The sequence below is a fragment of the Callithrix jacchus genome, chromosome 15 (assembly GCF_049354715.1).
Source record: "Callithrix jacchus isolate 240 chromosome 15, calJac240_pri, whole genome shotgun sequence".
NCBI classification, from domain to species: Eukaryota; Metazoa; Chordata; class Mammalia; order Primates; family Cebidae; genus Callithrix; species Callithrix jacchus.
In genome coordinates this window covers 55,158,768-55,183,013 of record NC_133516.1, presented here as the reverse complement: position 1 = coordinate 55,183,013, position 24,246 = coordinate 55,158,768, and the positions used below count along the sequence as shown (strand labels likewise).

The 24,246-nt window shown below is 41.1% G+C and overlaps 1 protein-coding gene and 1 long non-coding RNA gene across 6 annotated transcripts in view; one reads left to right on the top strand and one right to left on the bottom strand.

Moving 5' to 3' along the window:
• LOC118148019 (uncharacterized) overlaps nucleotides 1-24,246 on the bottom strand; it is a 172,722-nt gene that overhangs the window by 22,941 nt on the left and 125,535 nt on the right. The gene's annotated exons all lie outside the window — the stretch shown is intronic.
• Nucleotides 1-24,246, top strand: part of PDZRN3 (PDZ domain containing ring finger 3) — a 237,006-nt gene that overhangs the window by 203,261 nt on the left and 9,499 nt on the right. For all 4 annotated transcript variants that reach the window (XM_035276112.3, XM_017965029.4, XM_078351489.1 and 1 more), the window contains 2 exons: nucleotides 9,923-10,170; nucleotides 13,008-13,095. In XM_035276112.3, coding sequence (XP_035132003.1) covers nucleotides 9,923-10,170; nucleotides 13,008-13,095 — 336 coding nt within the window. The remainder of the gene's footprint in view (nucleotides 1-9,922; nucleotides 10,171-13,007; nucleotides 13,096-24,246) is intronic.

The window sequence follows — 24,246 nt, the reverse complement described above, 5'->3', positions numbered from 1 at the left end:
ATGAATTGACAGAAGAAAATCTATTTCCGGCAGGTTAGTGAATATCCATTACTAGTGTTTTCTCCATCCTGCTTGTTAAACATGATACTGTTACCAAGGGGAGTTCCTCGGAAAGGTCAGTAGCCTCAACTAACTTGGTTCTCAGGGTAAAGCTCACACATCCTTGCTGTGGCATGCACTGTGGACGTCCTCCTTTGGCAAGTGTCCTTCTCCCCAGAACATCACTTTCTACCTCTGGGCCCCACTTCTCCCTCTTGTTGAGGACTGCCCCTTTTCACCACACACTCACATCTTGGGATCATATGAGCACCTCAGTTTCCTTTGCTTTACAGCTCAGGTCAGGTAACAGCACTGCTGGCTGTGCTGCTCAGTGGTTAAAACATGCATTTTGAAGTCGGGCAGACCTCGATCACATCCCCATCTCTACTTTCATAAGCTGCACAACTTTTAGGAAGCTGCTTAGCTTCTGAGGTGGTAGAAATAACATCACCCACCTCACAAGTGACCTCCTTATTCTGAAGATGGGATGAAATCATGCATGTGAAGCATTTATTGCAATGCCTGACACAGAACAAACATCGTACGTGGGGTTCACAGTGTCACATCCTTGAGATGGCTCCCAGGATCCAGAAAAGGCTCCTCCCATAGACATGACTGCAACATAAACTGCTTTTCATGGGTTTTCTTATGTGACTTATTTGGAGTATGGTTTTTACTGAAATTCGGCAGCTGGAATTTTTAGGATCCCAAATCTAGGCTAGTATTTCCTGGAAAAGATAGTGTTTACTGAGTGTGCTATGAGCCAGGCGCTCTTCTAAGCTTTTTCCAAGGAATATTTGCAATCCCATTTACAGACGAGGCACAGGAAGAGGCTAGGAAATTTGTCTAAGTGTGGACAGTTTATAATAACAGCTGATGTTGGGCTCTGTGCCAAGAGCTTTACTTTAATTACATCATTGGGGTATCACCTATGAGGCATGTATTTAAATATCCCTCATATTCTGTTGAGGACACTGAGGCACAAAGAGATGGAGTAATTTACCCAAAGTCACACATCTGATAAATGGCAGAGCACAGACTTAGACCCCCATGTGTCTCACCCTAAAGCCCCAGTGATGCCCACTCTCACCCAGTGTTAGCAACCCTTGGTCACTACTTTGTCGATACATGGCACGTTGATTCTGCAAATCAGTGAGGATAATAAATAGCTAACCTTCATCGAGCACTCGCTATGCACCTGGCATGAACCATAACTACTTTCTATGTAGAGCCTAATTAATTCCAGCAACAGCTCTGTGAGTTAGGTCCTGCTGTTAATCCATTTTACAGAGAAGAAAACTAAGGCATCAGGAAATTTATAAGCTACTCAAGACAGCAAAGCTCACAGGTGCTGCAGCCTACACTTAACCCAGGCAAACAGACCCAAAGCTTTGCACCTTGACAATGGCCCTCATCAGAAATAGAACTCCTATCTGCCCCTCTGCGTCTTCATGCAGCATCCTTAGGGATCCTCTAATTTTAAATGTAAATGACTATGGTAACACAAAATGTAAAACATCATTAAACACTGTTTTTAACTCCGTGTGATAACAGTTCCGTTGATGGAGGACTCTTCCTTCATGTCCTTTTCTCTGATGGCTAGAGGCTCGAGAGTAGAAATTTTATTGTAGCCAGCCCTCTAGACTCTGATGAAACAGTTAACAAATTCAAGTTTATTCAAGGTATTTATGAGACCAATATGAAGTTTACACCAGGGAGAGGAAATGGCATAAAAAAATGGCTTTCATAAAGGCTTCGGGCATGATGCTTGCAAAAACCTAACCACACCTTCCTCCTTCAGTTTGTGGCTGTATTTGCCTCTACAGCAGGAGATAATGCCAGTGGATCATTAAATGCAATAACATTGATGTGTAAAAAAGAAACATGTCATCTTCTATATTCTGAACTTGGAGCATGCCTCTCCTAATTCAAGGTGAAAGCCACCGGCATCTTAAATGAAATGTCTGCAGATGTACAGATCCCTTCTGTGCCTCTCATTTTCATCTGTGAAACGGTGATAGTGGTTGTACTTAACTTGTGTGAGGATTACATGAGTAAATGTAGGTAGAGTGTATAGAATAGTGTCTGGCCCAGAGGAAGTGTTGTACCACTATTGGCTTCATCAGGATTAAAGTGTCAAAAGTTCCAGCATTTTATTTGAAGTGTTCTGGACACTCATACATAAAAAGGTGAGCAATGAAGCAGAGTGGCTGAAGGCAACTTTCATGGACTGTTCAAGGAGGGAGTGCTCTGGGAGATACCCTTTGCAAGCCCTTTTGATATAGAGGGAGCTGAGTCACCCACCAGCCCCTTCTATGTTTCCAGGGCTTAAATACAGGAGTCTGGAGCCCAGATCATCACATGCTGCTGCTATGCTGGATTCCCAGCCCGGTGACAGCCAGAAGCAGGACGAATGCCCAGCCCTTCTGGGCACTTCAGCATGATTTAGAGGAAGGCTTCTCTTCCTCTGGATGGATATGGCGTCTAGCCCACTGCCCAACTTGCCACCTTGCCTTTGGTCACACCTCAGCCTATTCAACCCTAACCAGGGGTACTTCAGAGAAGCTCTAAAAGAGAGACAGACAGAATCAGTTGTCCAAGAAAAGCCACTTCGCAGTTTTGATTTTCTGTGAGGTCTGTAAATTTTGTATTTCTTGTCTCTTTCCTCTCTGTGTCATTTTTCACTTGAAGTGGCCCCACCTTGTCACTTGCAGTACAGAAACCAGAGACAGCAGGAGAGCTTGTCCAGAGCCACTTGATTATTTTGCAAACACTCCAAGACCTCTCTGGACCTCATTTTTTCATTCTCTACAAAGCAGAGGATACTTTCCTGGATACTATTTTGATCCTATCAAGAAATGGTCTAGTATAAGAGCAGAAACCCTTCTCATTAAATATGTATGTATTTTTTACTGGAGAAGACACTCAAGTTTCAAAGAAGAACTTAGGAGATGTGGAAGATAGGGAGACTTGGCTGTAGAAACAGCTTGTTGCCAGGTACTTGCCATTGGCTTTCCTAAAATATCTGGACCTGCTGCTTCAAATTATCACCTGTAAGATGATGCAAAAATGTATGTTAATTTTTTTATTCATACTGATTCAAATATACTGTGGTTTAATGGACATTTATTGGATGCCATTGCTTAAAATGAGATTTCATGTTATGACACCAAGGTTTCCAAAGGAGATATTAAGGTGAAACTGGTATCTGAAAACAAGTCTTTTATAATATTTTCAACGTATTTATAATATTTTTAAAGTATTTACTTTTTTAAAAGTAAGTATATATATGTTTTTAGCCTCTAAGACACATTATCTATTTTACTAATCAGGGGTTGGTAGCCAGATAGATTCCATATTTAGGAAAACAGTAAAGGATTTTAAAATGTGAGACACTTAAGTTAGACAGAAGGAAGACTTTTTCTAACAAGGAAATTAGCCAGGCTATAGATTTATCTGTGCAGGATGCTTAAAATGGAGTAAGGAGGGGATTTGATGGTTTTAAAAATGCCATATCTAGGGAAGTAACATCAGGTTGCATTTAGAAAATACCAGGGACAAACTCTGTCGAGGTCCCAACTAGAACCCAGATGCACCCATACATAGAAACGGAGAGCTGTGGCAGTGCCATCTACAGATACACATCTCTGAAGTGAAGTACTTTCCTCAGAAACACATTAATTTGAACACCATTCCATCACTGAAACTCACATTCCTTCTTCATAGCCATAATACCTGCATTTTTAGATAAGTTACCTTCCCTTTTCCAAGCCCTAGAGGAGACCATAAATTTGAAATAAATTAAGATAGACAGGAGTTTCCTAAATGAAAAAAAAGATTTTTTTTATCCAACCTAAATCAGGGCTTGAAACCTTTTACTTTTCAGTTTATAGTTTATTACCATCCGTTGCTTCCAGTGGATTCTATGTTTTTAATTAGTTTGAAAACATAGGTGTGATATTTTACAGAATGAGATCACTGCCCCTGTATTTAATTAAATGAACCCTATACAAGCTGGATTTCAGCCAGGGGCATAATTTATACTAGGCTGAATTTAAAATTGCATTCGGACTTTATATGGGGTCATTTGCACATGTAATAGAAATAGAGGTGACTGGTGATATCCTGAACCTCAGAAACCAAATGTCCTTCATAAATAGGTACTTAGTTTCTAATTTGGAGAGAGTATAGTATGCCTTTTCCAAATACTACATTCTAAAATATCCTGAACTGCTTACAATGAAGTTGTAGAAAACTTTGAAGGCTCTCTTGGACTCTGTTTTGAAAGGTGCTACTATATGACAACAGTTTAACCCATAGTATTTCTAAGTAGACAGTGAAAACCAAGCCTCTCTCTGGGTTATCGGCCCAGCTAGCATTCCATCATGTATAGTCTCTGAGTCAGTGGATGTCCTGGTAAAACGCCACCCATAATGCATACATCTGCCCATTTCTTAAGTGGTTCCCATGTGTTGTAGCCTCATTTTTCCTCCCAGAAATTCTTTGAGTGACATTCTGTCAGCCAAGAAGGGAACTGATCTCACTAAATAAGCTCAGTAAATTCTTGCTGAGTGAGTGAATGACTGATAGACAGATGGGTTGTCAGTGAAATTTACCTCCCAAATGGAAAGCTTTATGTTAGTTCTCAGGACCAACTGTGGAAAAGACAGCTACAAGTACCTCCTAGGAAGAGCAGCAGCAATGTTATTGAGCCTAAATTGAACCAAGAAGGAATGGTTCCATGCCCTCAGCCTAACTGTCTTGTCTTGGGAGATCCTATGCTAAAGGACCTCTTTAAGGTCCCTTAGTGTCATGTCATATTTGCAACAGTGATGTTTGCCTTGAGACTAACTGATTGGAGTTTCGGCATAATTGCACCTAAGTCCCAGGGGACCAGCCAGAGCCTTAGGTGAATAATTTAAGCATTTAATTTATAATAAAGTTTGCAATCAGCATTTCCTGTTCCAAAACATTCATTTTTATTTGGTTTTAAAGCTGCATAAACTGTTTTAAAAGCAATCTGCTCAATTGGGCGAGTTAATGATATTGAATTTGACCGGGCCAAACGTCACCGGGTAAGCATCCCGTCTATAATCACAGCCATCATCGCCGCTGTTTTGTGTAATGTAGATGCAATGCTAATCCGAGAATAAGAGTTGTCGTTCTCGGTTGGCTGACGGCATGCACCGGAGTCATCACCTCGCTAAGTCTCTCAGTGATGTGATTCCAAGATGACAGTGTAATAAGTGTTATGTGCACAAGGTAATTCAAAACAAATTTGGCTGCAAAAATGGATCGTCTAGGATAGTAAACTCCCACCTTGTCTCATCGTCTTTTAAGAGAATGTAATGATCCCTAAAATACCTTGTCAAGAAGCTCATGTGGCAGGGGTCAAGTCCTGTAAAATTTATCTGTTGCACCCCCCTCTTCCTCCAAGAATCCTAACTTGAGGGCTGAACATTTTCTTATGCATATTGATACCCCTGGAATAGGAACACAAAAGATGAGCAGGGAGCTTCTGGGAAGTCAAGAAGCCTTTCGGCATACAAATGTCTCTTAAGAACACCTCACTAGGCTGGGTTTTGCTTCTTTGATTTATAGATTGTTTCCTCCTAGGAAAATGTGTCTCTTCTGCTATAGAATCCCCACGAGCACTAGAGTCTTAGTAAAATCTTTATTATTGGCAAGTTAGGCATTACAAGTAAATTATCTCAATTTTATATTACCCTAAGAAGTATGACACTGTATTTATATTGTTGATGAGGAAACTGAAACTCAGAACAGTTAAATTGCCCAAAGCCCACAGCCAGGAATCCTACCCTGGCTTCATCCCACAATTACCGTCCCTGCACACTCCACCTCTGAGCTGTAAGAAAGGAGGAGGTTGACCAGGAGCAGTGGCTTACACCTGTAATCCCAGCACTTTGGGAGGCCAAGGCGGGTGGATCATGAGGTCAGGAGTTCAAGACCAGTCTGGCCAACACAGTGAAACTCTCTCTCTACTAAAAACAAAACAAAAAAAAAAATAGCTGGCTGTGGTGGTATGCACCTGTAATCCCAGCTACTTGGGAAGCTGAGGCAGGAGAATAGTGTAAACCTGGGAGGCGGAGGTTGCAGTGAGCAGAGATCGCACCATTGCACTCTAGCCTGGGAGACAGCGCAAGACTCCATATCAAAAAAAAAAAAAAAGGAAGTAACCCGGCTTGTGGAGAGTATTATTTGAATTGCATTTGATTGAAAACTGCGTAACATTGGGCTACTGAAATTGTTTTCTTGGGCACAGTTGGCAAAAATGCCTTTCTGTGGAACCCAGCTGTAGGCAGTGAGGGACATTCTTGTGTGGGATGAAAGGGTGGTTCTCAGTCACCACAGTGACCCAGGCCTCCCTTCGGGGTTGCTACTGCTCTTCCCTCTGTAACCTGGACAGTATGCATGTCATTGCATCAATGCCATTTTACAGTACCCAAAGCTGGACAGATTCAGAACAGCTTTCCTGCTTTTTGTAATTGAGTGCATCTCAACACAGAGGAGTTCTTTGCAGCCAAGAATCCTTTTAGCTTTAGACTGATCCAAGCAGGTCCTTCATGCATCATTTTTTTTGGAACCATTTAAACATCCACTCAATGGTTCTAGCATTTGGTTTATAAAATCTATCCAAGTAAAGCAATAGTTTCCATCACCTTGCTATAAAAATGAGCTAAGATGTACTCTTAATCGAAGAAGGATTTTCGTTAATTCTTTTGCCCAGGAGGAGAATGTCTCTAGGAATGAATACGAAAACATGGGTGCCTAATTTTACAATACATCTGTGTGATATTTATACCTGTTAGGATGTTTCAGACTGTAGGTAGTTAAGATCCAAGTCATCTGGCCTAAAGTATAAGGAATGTATTATTGAATATGACAAGAGGTTTGGAGATAAGAGGTTCTAAGCTTGGTTAATTCACTTACTCAGTGATATTATTAGGACCACAATTTTCTCATTTTTCTGCTCTGTCATCCTCACTGTGTTAACCTGGCCTCTGAGACCAGTTCTTCACATGGTCCCAAGATGCTGCCACAAGTCCAAGAAAACATGCAGATGACTTTCCTGGAGGCAGAAAAGGGCCCTCTCCTATCTCATGTCCTACTTTAAGGCTGAACAAAACCTTAGAGCTCCCTAGTAGCTCTCCTGTCCCAGCCAGCCAGCCAGAATTATACTGTATACCCATGCCTAAATCCATCAAGAGGCAAAAGGACCAAGACCACCATGGTAGGCGGGAGCCCATCAAAATCCACACCTCAAATCTCCCCCAGAGGGAAAGATACAGGATCTGGTAGAAAGGAGACAAAGAGTTCTTTTAGCAGAGAGGAAGCACTGGGGTGACAATGGGTGCGTGCTGCCCAGGCAGCTGACATTGTCTGCTCTGGTGTTTGTAAGACTTAATTATGTGTCCCTAAAAAATGTAGACCCATAGGTTCCTTTCTGGACCTAACTAGAAGATTCCTGGATTCCAATTCACCATCCTCTCCTCACTCAGCTTAGTATTCGTGTTAACAAGAACAGGAAGTTAAAAAGAAAAAGGATACCATAGTAAGAAAATCCCATTTTTATTCCCTTTTGGCAAAAGGCCTGGTATTTATATATAAATAGAGGAAGAACAAATTTGACACATCTTGTAGCACCTGCTCAAAAATTCGTTGTGGGTTTAACTAACATTGGTGCAAGCCATCCCCAAGCAATAAATACCAAGGGCAGAAGACCAATGTGACTGATTGGCATTGACCACACCCACATCTCCAAAGGGTGTGATACATTGCATTAATTTATTCTCAGGAACAGATTTACTGTAGCATTGTAAATTCCTGCATTATTTGACTCTTGATGCCACACATTTAATGAAAGATATACCTCAAACTGTTCGGCCCCAGCATGAATTCCAAAGTACCTACCCCAAGTGGCTTTTCATCCTCATCTACACCCCAGTCCCTCCCATCCCAAGCCCTCAGCATTCTGGGGTCTAAGCAGGGAAGCGCTCACCAAGGGCAGTTGGTGAAGAAAGGTAGAAAGAATTCTTTCTTGTCCTTTTATTCTTTTCTCAAAGGGAGAAACACGGCAACAGTTGGAGTATTAAACCCTGCTTTCCGAGTCCTCCAGGATGGGGAATTTAAAAGTTTGGCGGTTCAGACAGTTCCTTATTTACTAGCGCATTCGAGTCACTTTGTGACTCAGAGTTCTTGGTCTGCCGAACTCCCTCATCATGTAAATAAATTACTTAAGTGGATTGAATCCAAATCATTAATAACCTCCACTGACATGATTCATTTGGGCTTCATTACAAGGAAAGAATTCAACATCTATTCCTCAACCCAACAGTTGTTTACAACGCACTTCAACCTAAGAGTTGTTGTCCCTACAGGGCCAGAGTGAAAAGGTTTAGGGGGGAAAAAAGAGAAAAACAGCTTTAAATCAATACTTATGTTCTGCCTGGACAGCGAGAAACTGAAGTGCTCTGAGGACAGACCTAATTGTCAGCCTACTTTGAAGTCCAAGATACTAAGGGAGGAAAATGTATATATGTCAGATGGGAAAAGGCTGTGGTTTGGTGTTCATTTTGACACTTAAAAATATGGGCTCAAAACATGCACACTGCACAAATAGAATATTAATCTAAGAGATTTAAACTCAGGAATTTCTATGTGTAGTGACTTGAATGGGTCATTGTTCTCCAGAGAAGCTGAGCAACTTCTGCAGCCAAGTGTCCTGTGTAATATGATTTTTATACCATCATTTTACATTTGCTTTTAAAAGCCAACCAACCACTTGGGGAATACTGTAATATTAAAGTATTGTGGAGCCTGATACATTTTATGCAGTCCAGACATAAGATGTTACCAGACTTTCTGCATATAACTGCCTGAACATAGTTCCTTTGTTCTATGGGGAAGGGAAAATAGAGGATAAAGTAAATCATTAGAAATAAGACTCTGATTTCTATTTCATTTTAAATAAGCTGGTCTAAAGATAGCTGGGTTGAGTGAGTTTTGATTGTACCATTGGGGAGAATCCTGGACACAGTAGCCAACGTTCTGACCCACCGTGAACTAGTAGGGTCCTCTCATGAGATTTATTTGATGCTGTAAAGAGGGAGATGATCTTACTTTCAGTCCTGCCAACTTTACAGGACTGTATGAGAGAACTGTTGAGAGGTATCTTCATTTAAGCCATGCAGCAGACAGCAGTCACTCAGTAAGTGCAGGCTTTGAGGATGCAGCAATAGCAAAGCACTGTACACAGTGGGAAACAAAACAGCAATTAAGCCAGCAGTCACTTCCCCAAACGTTAGCCATTTGAGTTCCTTCTCCGTAATACTTGCCGTATACCCCTATGGCCTGAACTATCATTTACTTAATATTTTCAATGGACTTTTTAAAGAAGAGCAAAAGGATTAATTTTAAAAGGAAACTTCATGTTACTTCTGTGAAGGGAAGACTGGTATCATCTGACACAAACTGGAAAAATACACACTATTAAAACATAACAATGTAATGAATTTCTAGTTAGCTATTATTGCCTGATAAAGGCTCGGAGCCTGAGGCTGGCCTTTTCTTTCACAGGCAAGATTAACACGTGATGAAATTGTGCTAAAGACATTCCAGGGGGATGCCAAGCCTTCCTGCTGTGAGATTTATTATTTCATGCCAGATCTGAATACCTCCAAACTCACTCTCTTTCCACCAGGCATTCTTCGGGAAACCTAAACATAGAGAACTAACGTTCTCTGACACCACCACATGCTGCTTTCTTTTAGCTGCTTACACATGAAAGCAGCCAATCCATGTATCCATTCTTCCATTTTCTGCTTCACTCTAACCTTGTCCCACCCTAAATGTTTTTTCACAGGTCAACGGCAAAGACTTATCCAGAGCAACTCATGACCAGGCTGTGGAAGCTTTCAAGACAGCCAAGGAGCCCATAGTGGTACAGGTGTTGAGAAGAACGCCGAGGACCAAAATGTTCACACCTCCGTCAGAGTCACAGCTGGTAGACACAGGAACCCAAACCGACATCACCTTTGAACACATCATGGCCCTCACTAAGATGTCCTCTCCCAGCCCGCCCGTGCTGGATCCCTATCTCTTGCCAGAGGAGTAAGTAACATAATCTTGAACCCCTAATGCATTAAGTAAAGAAGTATTTTGAAGTTGGTTATTTTCCCTTCCATGTGATGAAAAAAATTAATGCACCCTATAATTTTCCTCCACGTTGCCCGTGTTTAACTTTATTGTTTATAGAGGCAATAAATCGAATCCTGCTCAAAACCACTCTGACATATTAATTACTTTATTATAAGCCTGGAGCAGACTTATTCAAATTATATCCTAAGAACAAAATTACTTACAAATGTTGTAAAAGTTTTTTCAGAATAAAATTTAATCACCCCAAATGGTAATTTGAAGATCCTGTAGTTACTACTAGAGGGAATGCTGATGGTTCTTTTAAATAGACAACAGAGTAAGCTGTGTGTATCAAGAGAGCCCTGGAGGTGGTGCCTTCTGCTTTCTTGGGTCTCATTTCAAGGCTGGATCCATGTAATAAGCCCGCACATGCCTCATCTAAGTACTGCATCAACCAATTAAGTAACAGCTGCAACTCGGCACGCCACATGGATTTCTTTACACGCACCTCTTCTCTCACCTTATTTCTGCCAGCGACAAAAAGTCGTTCAGAGCCTTCAAGTCAGACAAACTGGATGCTCACACTGATTTCTAGCTGTGGAACTTGGGTAACCTACTTTGTTTGGTGGGGTTGTATTTTTCCTTTTTTAAAATGGAGATAACACCTTCAGTCTCTTATGATGGTTGAAGGATTGAATGAAACAGTATGTGGGAAGTTCTCACGGGCATATGGTAAGCACTCAGTAAATGGGAGCAGTGATCACTGTTAATTTAGTGGCTGATGTAAAATATTCAGGACAAAATGAAGAGCAAGACACTTTCTGTGATAGACTGCTGGCCTCCAAGGCGTCCAGTCTGATAGAACGTTTAACATAGCTTTTTGTGTGTGACTTTGCACATCTGAGGACACAGCCTCTCCAGCTGATGTTAGGGGCGCCCCTGTGTTTTCCCACATCAGCTCCATCTCAGATCAGATCACCGACTTGATCATTATTTACTTCAAAGGGCATTTTCACCTCTTACAAGAAAATCCACTGGGTAATACCTGTTAGATTCCTATCAGTAACTTAGTAGCTAGAGTGAGCACATGGCTCCTGTGGTTTTTGTCAAGTTCTGGATGAAGGCTTGCCTTTCATTCCATGGTTTTAGTGGCTAGTTATCATTGGAACCCAGGGATAATTCCCTAAACAAACATGACAAAGTAGGTTTTGTGGCAGCTGGTAGTGTAAAGACAGAGGACAGGGCATCCATCTCACATTCACTCACAGTGTGCATATGTGCAGAGAACTATTATCTCCTTTATTGTCATTACTGTCCCTTTATACAGACGAGGAACTGCAAACTCTCCAGGTTCCACCGAGCTGATGGAAAGGCTGGTCAGGTGGACCCTGACTCCCAGCTCTGAACTACAATACCGTATAGTGGCCCATTCGATCCTCTAGAACAAATGGCTGATTGACTGAGTATGATTATCCAAACCATTTATCTGACATTATAGACCAAACTGCCTCACATTATTGATGAGGCCTTTAAAGCTACTTCTGATTCTCAAATGTTGACCTGTCAGAGTGATGGGCCTTTTAGAAGCCAAACCTGTAATTTCCTCTTAAGTCTAGTTAACATGACATGACTTATCCCCTGGGGGTGACTTGAGAAATGTCAGAAGAGTACAGAGGTCAGGCCTCTTCAGGTTCTGGCTGCAAGGTCAGACAACAGCAAGAGCGTGCGTTGGGACTGAATAGGGAATGTTAAGTTGATGCTTGAAAGCCCAGACCTTCCAACGGTATCCTCAGTACTAAAAGCCCTTTAAGTGCACACAGTATATTTGCCTGATGAGTCCAGAAAATTGAAAGCCAGCTCCTGTTTGAATGGCCACTCATGTCAGATCTGTTGTTTCAAAACTAAGTGCCTGGGAGGGAAGACCCAGAGCCCATTGATTGCTGTGCTGACCTTTGAGAATGTGAAGGTTTGGGTCCCCCGCCAACAATCAGAGGCTGAAGCTTTGCATCTGGCACTGTGGACCATTAATCTCCTTTCAAAGCTGCTGATGAAGCATATTATGATTCCCACTGTCTTTGCTCCTTGAGGTTCCATTAATGATGTTTCCAAAGATGTCGTGAGTTCTGTGAATTATGTTTTGTGTATGTTGTCCTAGGGAAACACAAGCTTCCAGTCTCCTATCAGAATGAGTGTGTGTGTGTACACATTATATGTAAACATATACACACATATGCACTTATGCCTACATGTTTGCATGTACATTTCAATCACACAAATGCATGCTGCATTGTGATATCAAACATGTTTATTATTGTGGGTAACATTCAAAAAGACATTGCCCTAAGTAACAGCAGAACAGTTTTAGTCTCAGCCTTTTGAATCTCAGAGGCCAGCACATATCTTAGACTGTTGCCTGAGCTCAAGCCTAGTTCTCTACAAGGACAAAATCTAACAATGAAGCAATAAGCAGTAAAATGTGATCCTGTCCCCTGCGTAAAGATGGAGTCAGAAATTAGTCACACTGCATCACGTAACTGGCAGGCTCCAGGATGGGCTCTGCAAACAGCAAAGCGCAGCAGGCTGGCACCTTGCATCTCAAGTCCTTCCGGAGGAAATGGACTTAAAGGCAAATGGTAAAATTAGGATGATCGAGGTCCTGACTGTGTGAGAGCCCCATCCAGAGGAAAGCGAGCCATGAAAGGGCCCACACCCCGGGAATTGCTACTGTGCTACTGGCCTGACAATGAGGGTAAGGGAAACAGATACTGACACTGGAAGCAGGGCTGTAAAGATGTTGCATCTCTTTTCAGGCATCCCTCAGCCCATGAATACTACGATCCAAATGACTACATTGGAGACATCCATCAGGAGATGGACAGGGAGGAGCTGGAGCTGGAGGTAGGAAGAACGTCCTTGTCTCATTTTAGGGGTCATTATTAAGAACACAGAATGCCTAATAAGTTCTCTATAAGCATAAATTAGTTTACGGATGCCGATGGAAAATAACAAAAGCAGAACCACTTTTACTCATGCCCTTTGAAAGGCCCAACTAAGGTTTTCTTCCCTCCTTGGAAACAGAGCTTAATAATCAAGTCCCAAAAGCAGAAATGTAAGTTTTGTTTTTATTTGAATCACTTAAAAGATAGGACAGTAAATCCTGTTGTCAACCTTTGAATCCACATAATCCATACATTCTTGTATTCTTGTAAGTAACATAAGTCTCCTCACCTTCCTCCCCTTTATGTCATCAACACTCTTTACTGAAAGGCAGATGGCTCAGGGTAGGTAGATAAATTATTTAAGTGAATGCTAGTCCCCCTCCCCCCGCCAAAAAAATGATCTGTCTACTGCTTCATTTGCTTCAAGTTTGCTAACACTGATATAGAAGAAATTAAACAAATCCCTAACTCTTCTTAAGTGTTATTTAAGGCCAGGCAGGAGAAAAAATTCAAGATGCTACATAGTGTCAAGTCTCTGTTAAGGTTTAAAATATTTAGAGGACACCAGGTTACCAACAGAGTTCCACTTCCTATTTTCCTTTTAATAAGGATGATAGAAAATACAGAAAACACTAACTTGCACAATATATTTACATTTTGGGGAAAACACTTTTATATTTCAATGGGTTTTCAAAAATATATAAGAGCATATTTGAAAGCTGATTTTATGGAATAAGGTAAAAAAGACACCTGTTTTTGACAGGTAAGCCCTTGGCCACCATCAAAAGGTCACCCAGGAAAAATCGAACATTTTATCCAATTTCATGGCCAACTGTTGTGTAATCTGTGCTATCCTGCCAATACTTCTGAAGTTGAATTGTTTAGTGGCAGTAGATTTGGAGCAAGGACAGAAGCAGTCGAATAGTAGACAACAACCGTGTTCCTCAACTGAAAATTACCAAGAGTTCTCATTCCAAAACAGAAGTTAAAAATCAGTAAACGTGTGCAAATGACGACTTAACTAACAGTACACTATAGCCAGATACACTCAAATCAAAGGACTTGTAGCCAGTGGCATGACTAACTCGATGCAAGTTTTAAAAAGTTTAAATTTTCCCTAAATGCACCTGGTTTAAACAGGAACAGCCACTGTGCTAACTATAAAAACTTGACTGTTTCTGCTTGCTGTCAGCCACTTACCAAAGTACTTGCCATTTAATGATTGCTCCAGGAGATGTAGCCTTGTCATTTTCAAAAATCAGGATTCTGCCTCTCATTTAGTGTCTTATCACCCCAACTTCAGGGCTGTTTGGTGAAGCATCCATGACTCCTTCAGGACACTTGTTCCTTAATTTGTTAATGTATGTTCCTTCCAAAGCGGGTTCATGATCAAATACATTTGGGAAATGCTAAATTAAAGAAAACTAAACAGATTTCTTGGAGGACTTTTGAGAATCTTGACTATCTAATTCGCATTGGTAAATCCCCTGGAGGAGTGGGCAGACTTTCCCCCACCTCTCTGGCCAAGTACCTGTTTCTATTTCCCAGTCTACAGTTCTCTGGAACACTGTTGGAGAAACACTGCTCTCCAAACAGAAGGGCTATTTAATAATCTTTATGGGATGACACTGCTTTTTGATGATGTAATTGTGGCTAAGTAGAGTTCCTTTAAAAAGCTGTCAAGTGTCTCAGAAGCTAGAGTTATGAGGTAGTAGAGACTTTGCAGTCTTTCGTATTTAGTTAAACTGGACTTTATAACAGAGGATTCTTCAGCTCTTTTTTTAGTTTCTAATACCTTTGAGAATCTGACAGAACTTACAGTCCCTCTCTGGAGAAATGCTCCTGTCTATGAGAGCTTGCACATGGTTTCAGCAGAGTCACTGAGCCCTCACAGTATCTGCCCAATTTGGGCCATTCTGCCTTACAGTTTTTTTGTTGTATCTGAGTATCACCAGAACTCTGATGTGCTTTCTATTTCTCTTTAACTCGACTCAACTTATTTAAACTACAGTAAACTACAGTAATTTTATTTTAAAGGAAACGCTATACGACTGCCTCAAGCAGAAAGTCAGCATCCATTGCCTTAAATAGAAAATCCCATACAATTAAATACAGTGGACACAAGCCAGTGTTATTAAATCCTGGTGCTCAATAAGGGTGCCTGCTGAGGGTTGGGAGCCTGGGGCCACTACATCCTGCCTTTTCTCTAAGGAGATTAGCTAGTATTAAAGAAGTGTTAGGACTAGCCCAAACTGAGTCTTTCTCCCCCAAGTATGAAGCATCTGAGAGCATCCTGCCTTTGGCAGGAGGGAGCCATTCAGAAACTATTCCCTAGAACCCTATTGTTCAAAGTGTGGTAGCCCAGCAGCCCGGCTGGTCAAAGTAGAGTTCTCACCTGGGAGATGTGGGAACTGCAGAACCTTGGCACCCCAGACCTTCAGAATCAGAATCTGCACTTTAACAAGGTCCCTAGGTACTCTGGTGCCCATTAAAGCCAGAGGACTCCTGACCTACAGGCCATAGGCCAAGGTAAAGAAGTCCAAGCTATCATTTCCTCTTGTTTTCATGAGTCACACCAGCGAGGCTTTGGTGGTGCCTTTCATTCACTGCAGTGTAGAGATGTGCCCCAAATCACGAATATGGTCCACACTGTCCATGTAGAGTCAAGTTATCAGGGCCTGGGAGTGACTGAACCCCTCGTAGACATCTGACGCTGTTCCTAAGACTGCTTCTCTCTTTTCCTGAATAAAAGCAGAGACAAAGAACCCAGGTATTTAGAAAGCTAGTCTAGTATTAACATTTTAAGCTAGATCTTGGATGCATCAGACTTTATATTCATGCTTATTTTCAATTCTGTTCATTTTACTGAATATCTCTTATATTAAATATAATGTTTGGTCCTAGAAATGCAAAATCAGGAAGTCACCACTCTGCCTGCCCTTAAGGAGCTCACAAGCCATTAGGACCGTTAGACATTAGCTTTTCATTTCTTCTTAAACAACCAGAATAGAGGCATTCTCCATCTCTAGCCCCTTTCAGTGGTTACCATGGAGTACTGTGAGTCGGACATCTTGCTTTAATGTTTATTTGGTCTTTTGTCCACAGCAACTTAGATGTCACCATGTCATTTCTGTTACCTAAGCACCTTCTCTTAAAATGAACCTGGCAGTTTTGGACAGATGTCATTCTCAGTTCCGTGGTTGTGATGGCTGAGGCCATCTAGGCTAGGAACATATCAGCTGCGGCCTACTGCAGCCACTTACCAGAAAGGTCTCCCCCTAGAGAATAGTAGCTATGCCTCCAGCATTGCTCTCTTTCAGAGGTGTCTGTCCTCTGGTCAGTCAGTTGGAGAAGGTTAACTAATAAACCCCACATGCTGAGAAGCGAGTTTTCTAAAGTTGACCCAGTTTTCATGTGCCTGTCATTCCTGCTTCTACATGAGATTTCTTAGAACAGTTACAGTCTGTCTTCTAGATTCCATTCTGTTGTGTTCTAACTGCTGGGTTCAATTTTAGAAAAAGCAGGCTGTTTTAAGTAAAGGGGCCAATCTCAACAGACCACTCATCTAAATTGAATTGGACTAAAGTCGGCACCTTCCAAAGAACAACTCATTCCATGGATATTATATATGAGGAAAATATGTATAATAATATGTATGAGTATGTTGGGATAGTGAAACAAATGCACAGAGAAAAACAGATGTTCTGGCCAGATGCAGTGGTTCACGCCTGTAATCCCAGCACTTTGGGAGGCTGAGGCAGGCAGAACACAAGGTCAGGAGTTCGAGACCAGCCTGACCAAATGGCAAAATCTCATATCTACTAAGAATGCACAAATTAGCTAGGTGTGGTGGCACACGCCTATAATCCCAGCTACTTGGGAGATTGAGGCAGGAGAATTGCTTGACCCCGAGAGGCAAAGGTTGCAGTGAGCCAAGATCATGCCACTGTATTCCAGCCTGGCTGACAGAATAAGACTCCATCTCAAAAAAAAAAAGAAAGAAAAAGAAAAAAGGAAAAACAGATGTTCTCTCTTTTAAAGTACACAAAATGATCATATTTAGGTAAGTGTCAAATCCCTGTTATTATGAGACTGCTTAAAGTTAAAGGGATTACACCCAAGTGTACCCCAGGGTTGAGCAGACAAATAATTACCCATAAATTTTCAGGCACTGAACACCTGCTCTAGATCTTCCTGTAGGCAAATGAGAAAGAAAATACATGCCCAAAGAAGGCTTTTTCTTTCATCTATTGTTTTAATTTCCCAGGCGATTCACCAGTAGCATCCTATGTAGGCTGTGAAACTGCTGCTCCATGAGACCTGGGCTCTTTTCTAACTCATTTACTATATATTTCTTTTGCCTAGACCATGTCTGGCATATAGTAGGTACCTAGGAAATCCTTGTTACCCTGTCTCAAACATAAGGTCCTTGAGAGAAAATGGAGTCTTTTTTTTTTTTGCGGTATACTTCTATATTACAAAGTTCAAATTTTTTTATTTTTTATTTTTTGAAAGAAAGAGAAAGGGAGAGAGAGAACAGGAGTCTTGCTCTATTGCCCAGGCTGGAATGCAATCTAAAAATAGGTATTAAAAACCTCTTTTATGCCGATAATTGTGCTTAACAGTGGAGACAGGAAGGAATAAAGGAAGAAAATAACAAACAGCCAACCACTATTTCATTTAAGTCTGTGAAATGCTATGCAAATGCTGAAGAGTGATTTACTTCCAATTATGTGGTCACTTTCAAAATAGGTGTAATGTAATACTGAGAAAAATACATGTTCTGTGGACCTGGGGTGAAGAATTCTATAAATACTCACTGAGTTTACTTGTTCCAGGTCTGAGTTCAAATCATAGATGTCCCTATTAATTTTCTATCTCGTTGATCCGTCGAATATTAACAATGTGGTGTCAAAGTCTCCAGCTATTATTGTGTGGGAGTCCAAGTCTCTTTATAAGTCATTAAGAACTTGTCTTACGTATCTGGGTGCTCCTATAATGGATGCATATATATTTATGATCATTGACTCCTGTTGTTGCATTGATCCTTTTACCATTATGTAATGTCCTTCTTTGTTTCTTTTAGTCTTTGTTACTTTTTTTTTTTTTGAGATGGAGTTTTGCTCTTTTTACCCAGGCTGGAGTGCAATGGCGCAATCTCGGCTCACCGCAACCTCCGCCTCCTGGGTTCAGGCAATTCTTCTGCCTCAGCCTCCTGAGTAGCTGGGATTACAGGCACGCGCCACCGTGCCCAGCTAATTTTTTTGTATTTTTAGTAGAGACGGGGTTTCACCATGTTGACCAGGATGGTCTCGATCTCTTCACCTCGTGATCCACCTGCTTCAGCCTCCCAAAGTCTTTGTTACTATTAAAGTCTATTATGTCAGATACGAAAGTTACAACTGCTTGTTTTTTTTTTTTTTTTTTTTTTTTTTTTTTGCTCTCCATTTGATTGGTAAGTCTTCCACCAACCCTTTGTTTTGAGTCTTTGTGTATCCTTGCTTATGAGATGGATCTGGATACAGCCTACGGATGGGTTTTGACTTTTTATTCAATTTGCCTGTTTGTGTCTTTGAATGGGGCATTTAATCCATTTAAATTTAGGATTGATACTGATATTTGTGAGTTTAATATTGTCATTTGATGCTAGCTGGCTATTTTGCCCATTAGTTGATATAGATTCTTCATTATGGAGATACTGTTTACCTTTTGGTAAGTTTTTGGGATGACTGATACTGGTTGTTCCTTTCTGTGTAGTGCTTCTTTCAGAAGCTCTTGTAAAGCAGGCCAGGTGTTAATGAAATCTCTGAGTGCTTGCTTGTTTGTGAAAAATTTTATTTTTCCTTCATTTATGAAGCCTAATTTGGCTGGATATGAGATTCTGGGTTGAAAATTCTTTTCTTTGAGGATATTGAATATTGACCCCCACTGTCTTCTAGTTTGTAGGGTTTCTGCTGAAAGATCTGCTGTGAGTCTGATAGGCTTCCCTTTATGGGTAACCTGACCTTTCTCTCTAGCTGTCCTTAAAATTTTCTCCTTTGTTTCAACCCTGGTGAATCTAACGATTATGTGTCTTGGGGTTGCTCTACTTGAGGAATATCTTTGTGATGTTCTCTGTATTACCTGGAGTTGAGTATTGTCCTGCCTTACTAGGTTAGGAAAGTTTTCCTGAATAATATCCTGAAGAATATTTTCCAGCTTGGAGTCATTCTCTTCATGACATTCAGGTACACCTTTCAAATGTAAATTAGGTCTTTTCACATAGTGCCATATTTCTTGGAGACTGCTCATTCCTTTTTACTCTTTTTTCTCTAATCTTGTCTTCTCATTTCATTTCATTAAGTTGGTCTTCAACCTCTGATGTTTTCTTCTGCTTGATCAATTCAACTGTTAAAACCTGTGCATACTTCGCGGAGTTCTCGCATTGTATTCTTCAGTTCCATTAATTCATTTATATTCCTCTCTAGATTGTCTATGCTTGTTAGGATTTCGTCAAACTTTTTTTCAAGGTTCTTAGTTTTTTTACATTGGGCTAGAACATGTTCTTTTATCTCACAGAAATTATCCACCTTCTGAAGCCTAATTCTGTTAATGGAACACATTCGTTCTCCATCAGGCCTTGTTCCCTTGTTGATGAGGAACTATGATCCCTGTGGAGGGAGAGGCATTCTGATTTTGGGTATTCTCAGCCTTTTTAGGCTGGTTTCTTCCCATCATTGTAAATTTATCTACCTGTCGTCTTTGTAATTACCAACTTTCAGATTAGGCCTCTGAGTGGACGTCCAACTTGTTGATTCCCAGCGCCGGAATCTAAGCAACCCACTGCACCGGCTAAAACAGCAGCGTTAAGATTCATGGTGCTTTTCTGCCCGGGAATCTCTGGTCTGGCTTCCTTCTTGAGTCCCTTTTTCAATCAGCTAAATAGGTGACTCTGCCTTCCCGGAGCTCCAAACGTCGACCAAAAGGGGACCCAGTCCCGTTTACTCTGCACCAAGAACCACTGCACTGGAGCACCGGCAAAACCACCATGCCAGCGACCCATGGGGCTCCTCCACTGGGAATCTCTGTGAGCAACAAAAATTTGTCTGAAAGTGTGGCGTCCTCTCGTTCTCTGTGCTTCCACTGGGAGCTACAATCCTGAGCTGCTAGTAATCAGTCATCTTGGATCCTAATTCCGAAAATGCAGTCTTTAGAGATATTTCTGTATCCCACATAGCACCATGACTAGATACAGAAACTGTTGACTGGGTGTGGTGGCTCACACTTGTAATCCCAGCACTTTGGGAGCACAAGGTGGGTGGATCACAAGGTCAGGAGTTCAAGACCAGCCTGGCCAACATGGTAAAACCCCATCTCTACTAAAAATACACAAAAAAATTACCTGGGTGTGGTGGCAGGCACCTGTAATCCCAGCTACTAGGGAGGCTGAGGCAGGAGAATTGCTTGAACTCAGGAGACGGAGGTTGCAGTGAGCCAAGATTGTGCTACTGCACTCCAGCCTGGGTGACAGAGCTAGACTCTGTCTCAAAAAAAAAAAGAAACTGTTGAGATAACTTAAATGTGCATGGCAACCTGGACCAAAAAGTTGAAGAGTTATGCTTCAGTGGCCAGTCTTCCTGGGGTGGACAAACCATTGAAATGGGTCTTTGAGATCCCATTTGATTAAAGTAGCTTATGCTGAAAGAGTTTGAATCAACAAGGTGGAATGGCCCCCTTAATAATCTTAATTGGAATATCGTTTCAATTTCATCTGAAATGTTAGGCTTAGCTGTTTGTTTTTATCAACAGTCCATCTAGACCAGGAGGCAACAAGATGCCAGTAATGGGTAGCTGTAATCCAGAAAAGCTACTACATTATTCATACCAGTTTGATTAATAGTCTGCTTTGAAATCTTATCTCCATCACAGATTATCTATTGATAACCTCTGTGCTTTCAGCAATATGCTCAATTGTGTAAGACTAGATCAGAGTCACAAAGAAATGTTGAGAATTTACAAACCACCCAGTAAGTTTGAGGAATTTTACTTTCCACTGAGCCCAAAAATACTGTGTCTTGTTTTAAAACTACAGAATGGCTGAGTTTTGTAAAAGTTCAATGACTTGCTCAAGGCAACCTCACTCATTAAAGACAGAGCCAAATTGGTTTTTCATTTGGATCATCCTGCCTTAGACTCTCAAGCTTATTCATTCAATTTCATTGAGCACCTACTGTGCACAGCATTACAGGTCTAGATACTGCTTTCATTGCACAATTCATTATTCAGCTACTATTGCCTTACAGTAATCTTCTTTATAAGAAAACAAGGTAAACCATAAATCCATACAGATCCAGAGACAATATCAGCTCTTACACTGTTGTTTTTCAAGAGCTTCCGAAAACCCATTATGGATCACTCTGTGCTTAACTGTCAGCGGCCAGATTATTCTCTGTGATGTTGAACCATCCCTTAGAAATTAAATGACCGAGGCTAAGTCGTATCCTGTGCCTTCTAAATGAAGCTTTTCTGGCTTTTGTTTAGAGTTCTTAAGAAGGGCCAGATAAGGCAAGGAAATATTATAGCCCACACCATCCTATCTCACATCAATGTCAAGTAAATACCTAGAATAAGCTCCAGAATACCCTTTGCTTTGTTATTATTGGAAATGTGCTTCACCAGCATTTGTTCTTCCAATATCACTCATCCTTTGATAACATAGACCACGTCTCAGATAGAAAACTGCTCCCAGAGTGCTGCCCTTGAAATAGAACACTGCCATTCTTTTATCTGTTTTAAAGATGAAACTGAGAACATGGCTGTCCCCATGATGCTTTGTCCTGAGAGGATTTGTGATGGGAGTCAAAGGCTAAATGCAGTGTTGGGCTTTACACCATTCTGCTATTTTGAGGGAGTATGTGTTCTAAAAGGAACACTAACTGGAACAGAACTACTTTTGGGACCCTCTTCTCTCCCATGCAAAAATGTCAACAATCTATTCTCCATGAATTCTGTTTAATTTACTAAACATACATGAAGTTAGCGGCAGCATATAAAAAAGCGTATACAGAAGGAAGCGTAAGTGGTTCTTGATTCAGATGAAAATATCTTAAAGCAATAAGTGTTTTTAATACCTTCTGTTCTAGCCTGAAATGTTGTTCTAAGAAAGTTTTCTCTCTGACTAAAAAAAGTCATAGATTCGTTAGAGGAATTGACAGATTCAGAAAGAAAACAGAAAAAGTAATCATGATTAGCCATATGAGCTAATGTCAACAACTCTGTAGTATAATAGTCCTCCAAATCTCCGTCAATCAAAATACTAACAAAAGGTAGAACAGAAATGCATTTCAGGTTAGGTTTGATCAAAATCATATTCTAAAGCCTCGTGGTATCAGACCACCTACATGTTTGGTAGGAAACCAAATAAATCTAGTCGTTTACAGAACAGAGCATCACTATCACATTCTTTAGGGGCCTTTTTCCTACTTGAATTCTCCTCATACCTTATGCCTCTGAAATGGAACACTCAGATCTAGAAATGTATTACAGAGTTGTGATTGTCAGATTGTGCTGAAAAGCCGCAAGGACCAGGTTGGCTGGTTTATTTACTTTTCTGTCTGTCTCTGACCAATAAGTATTCCTACTATGTGTGACTGTTGTAACTCGCCCCATCTGCAGGGCACGTTCACCAACACCTGAACTGGTCTATACCTTGTACAGTAAGACAAGTCTATTAATAATGCTCTTGGTTATGGTGACAGTGTTCAGCTACTATAGAGGTTTCTGAACACTTCCCTTAACTTCTGTGTTCACCTCATCATGACCAGGAAGCATGTTTTGAGTAGCAGCAGTAGAATAAAGTCCAGTCGAACTATAGTATCTTTGGTACTTCCTTGAGAGATAATCACCTTGGCGGCCAGCCATTCAGAAAAAGCTGCAACTTGAATTATCAACATTTCTCATCTGTCTCATTTTTCTTCCTACAATCTTCCCACTGCTCTCTCTGCTTGGGTTGCACGTGGACCTGTTCCAGCAAGATGTGGCTCCTGCAGGGATCGCACTGGGCTAAGTGGCAGCATATGAACTGCATCTGTGCAGTTAGACCTAGACAGTCATGATATTTGGTTGATTCACACTAACCTTGAGGAAACGTCAAAACTGAAAAAGTGGTCCCTCTTCTGCATTCTCAAATGAAGCACTAAGAGAGACAGGGGGATGTGTATGAAACATAAGAGGATGATGTATGACTAGTGTATTTGTGGTATGCAGATTAGTTATTCATAAGTATTTAGGCTTGTTCTCATGGTTAAATATGACCCTTAAACCCATGCTTAGTTGGAAATTTCTTCATTCTTGAGATATACACTAACTCCATTATCAGAAATTAATGGGGTTTCATTTAATGAGAATTTACCATATTGCTAGAGCTATAATTAGGAAGCTATTGAATTAATTCACATATCAGTGTTCAAAAAATAATCTTTTTAAGAGGGTCACTGAAATATACCCACTCTGCCACAAACAACTTCTTGTGACTTCAGGCAAGTAACCATACCTGCGTGTAACGATTATACCACCAGTGTCTGTGGACTTTCTGCAGGCCAGTCAATGTGCTAAGAGCTCTGTGTGCCTCATATAGGTGACTCTGGGAGGCAAGGTGACAGATACTAGTGAGGATACAGAGCCTTAGATATAAGAAGCAGCTCATGATCAAGCTGCTAGAAAGAGGGAGAGTTGGGATCTGAACATCTGTGTTCATAGTTCCAACTCTTCCCCACCACATTATAATACCCCATATATCACCAAGAGAGACTACTGAAAGTCATTAAGGTCATGGCAGTCGTCACTTAAAACCTTTTCATGGGTTCCCATGATGCTGAAATAAAATCTTAGTGGCTCATGCTGGCCTACATGCCCTGCCTGGTCTAGCTGTGCCACCTGGCCACCCTCAGCCCACTTCTCTCTTCTTGTACACAGGGCTCTGGCCATGCTGGCCCACGGCCTTTGCACCTGCAGTTCCTCCACGTGGGAAGTGTTAATGGTGCCAGGCACCCTGCCTTTCATATCGGGGAGAGTTCAAGAAGTATCTGCCATTTAACTGCTTTGAGCTTCTCCACATAGATATTTGCATCCT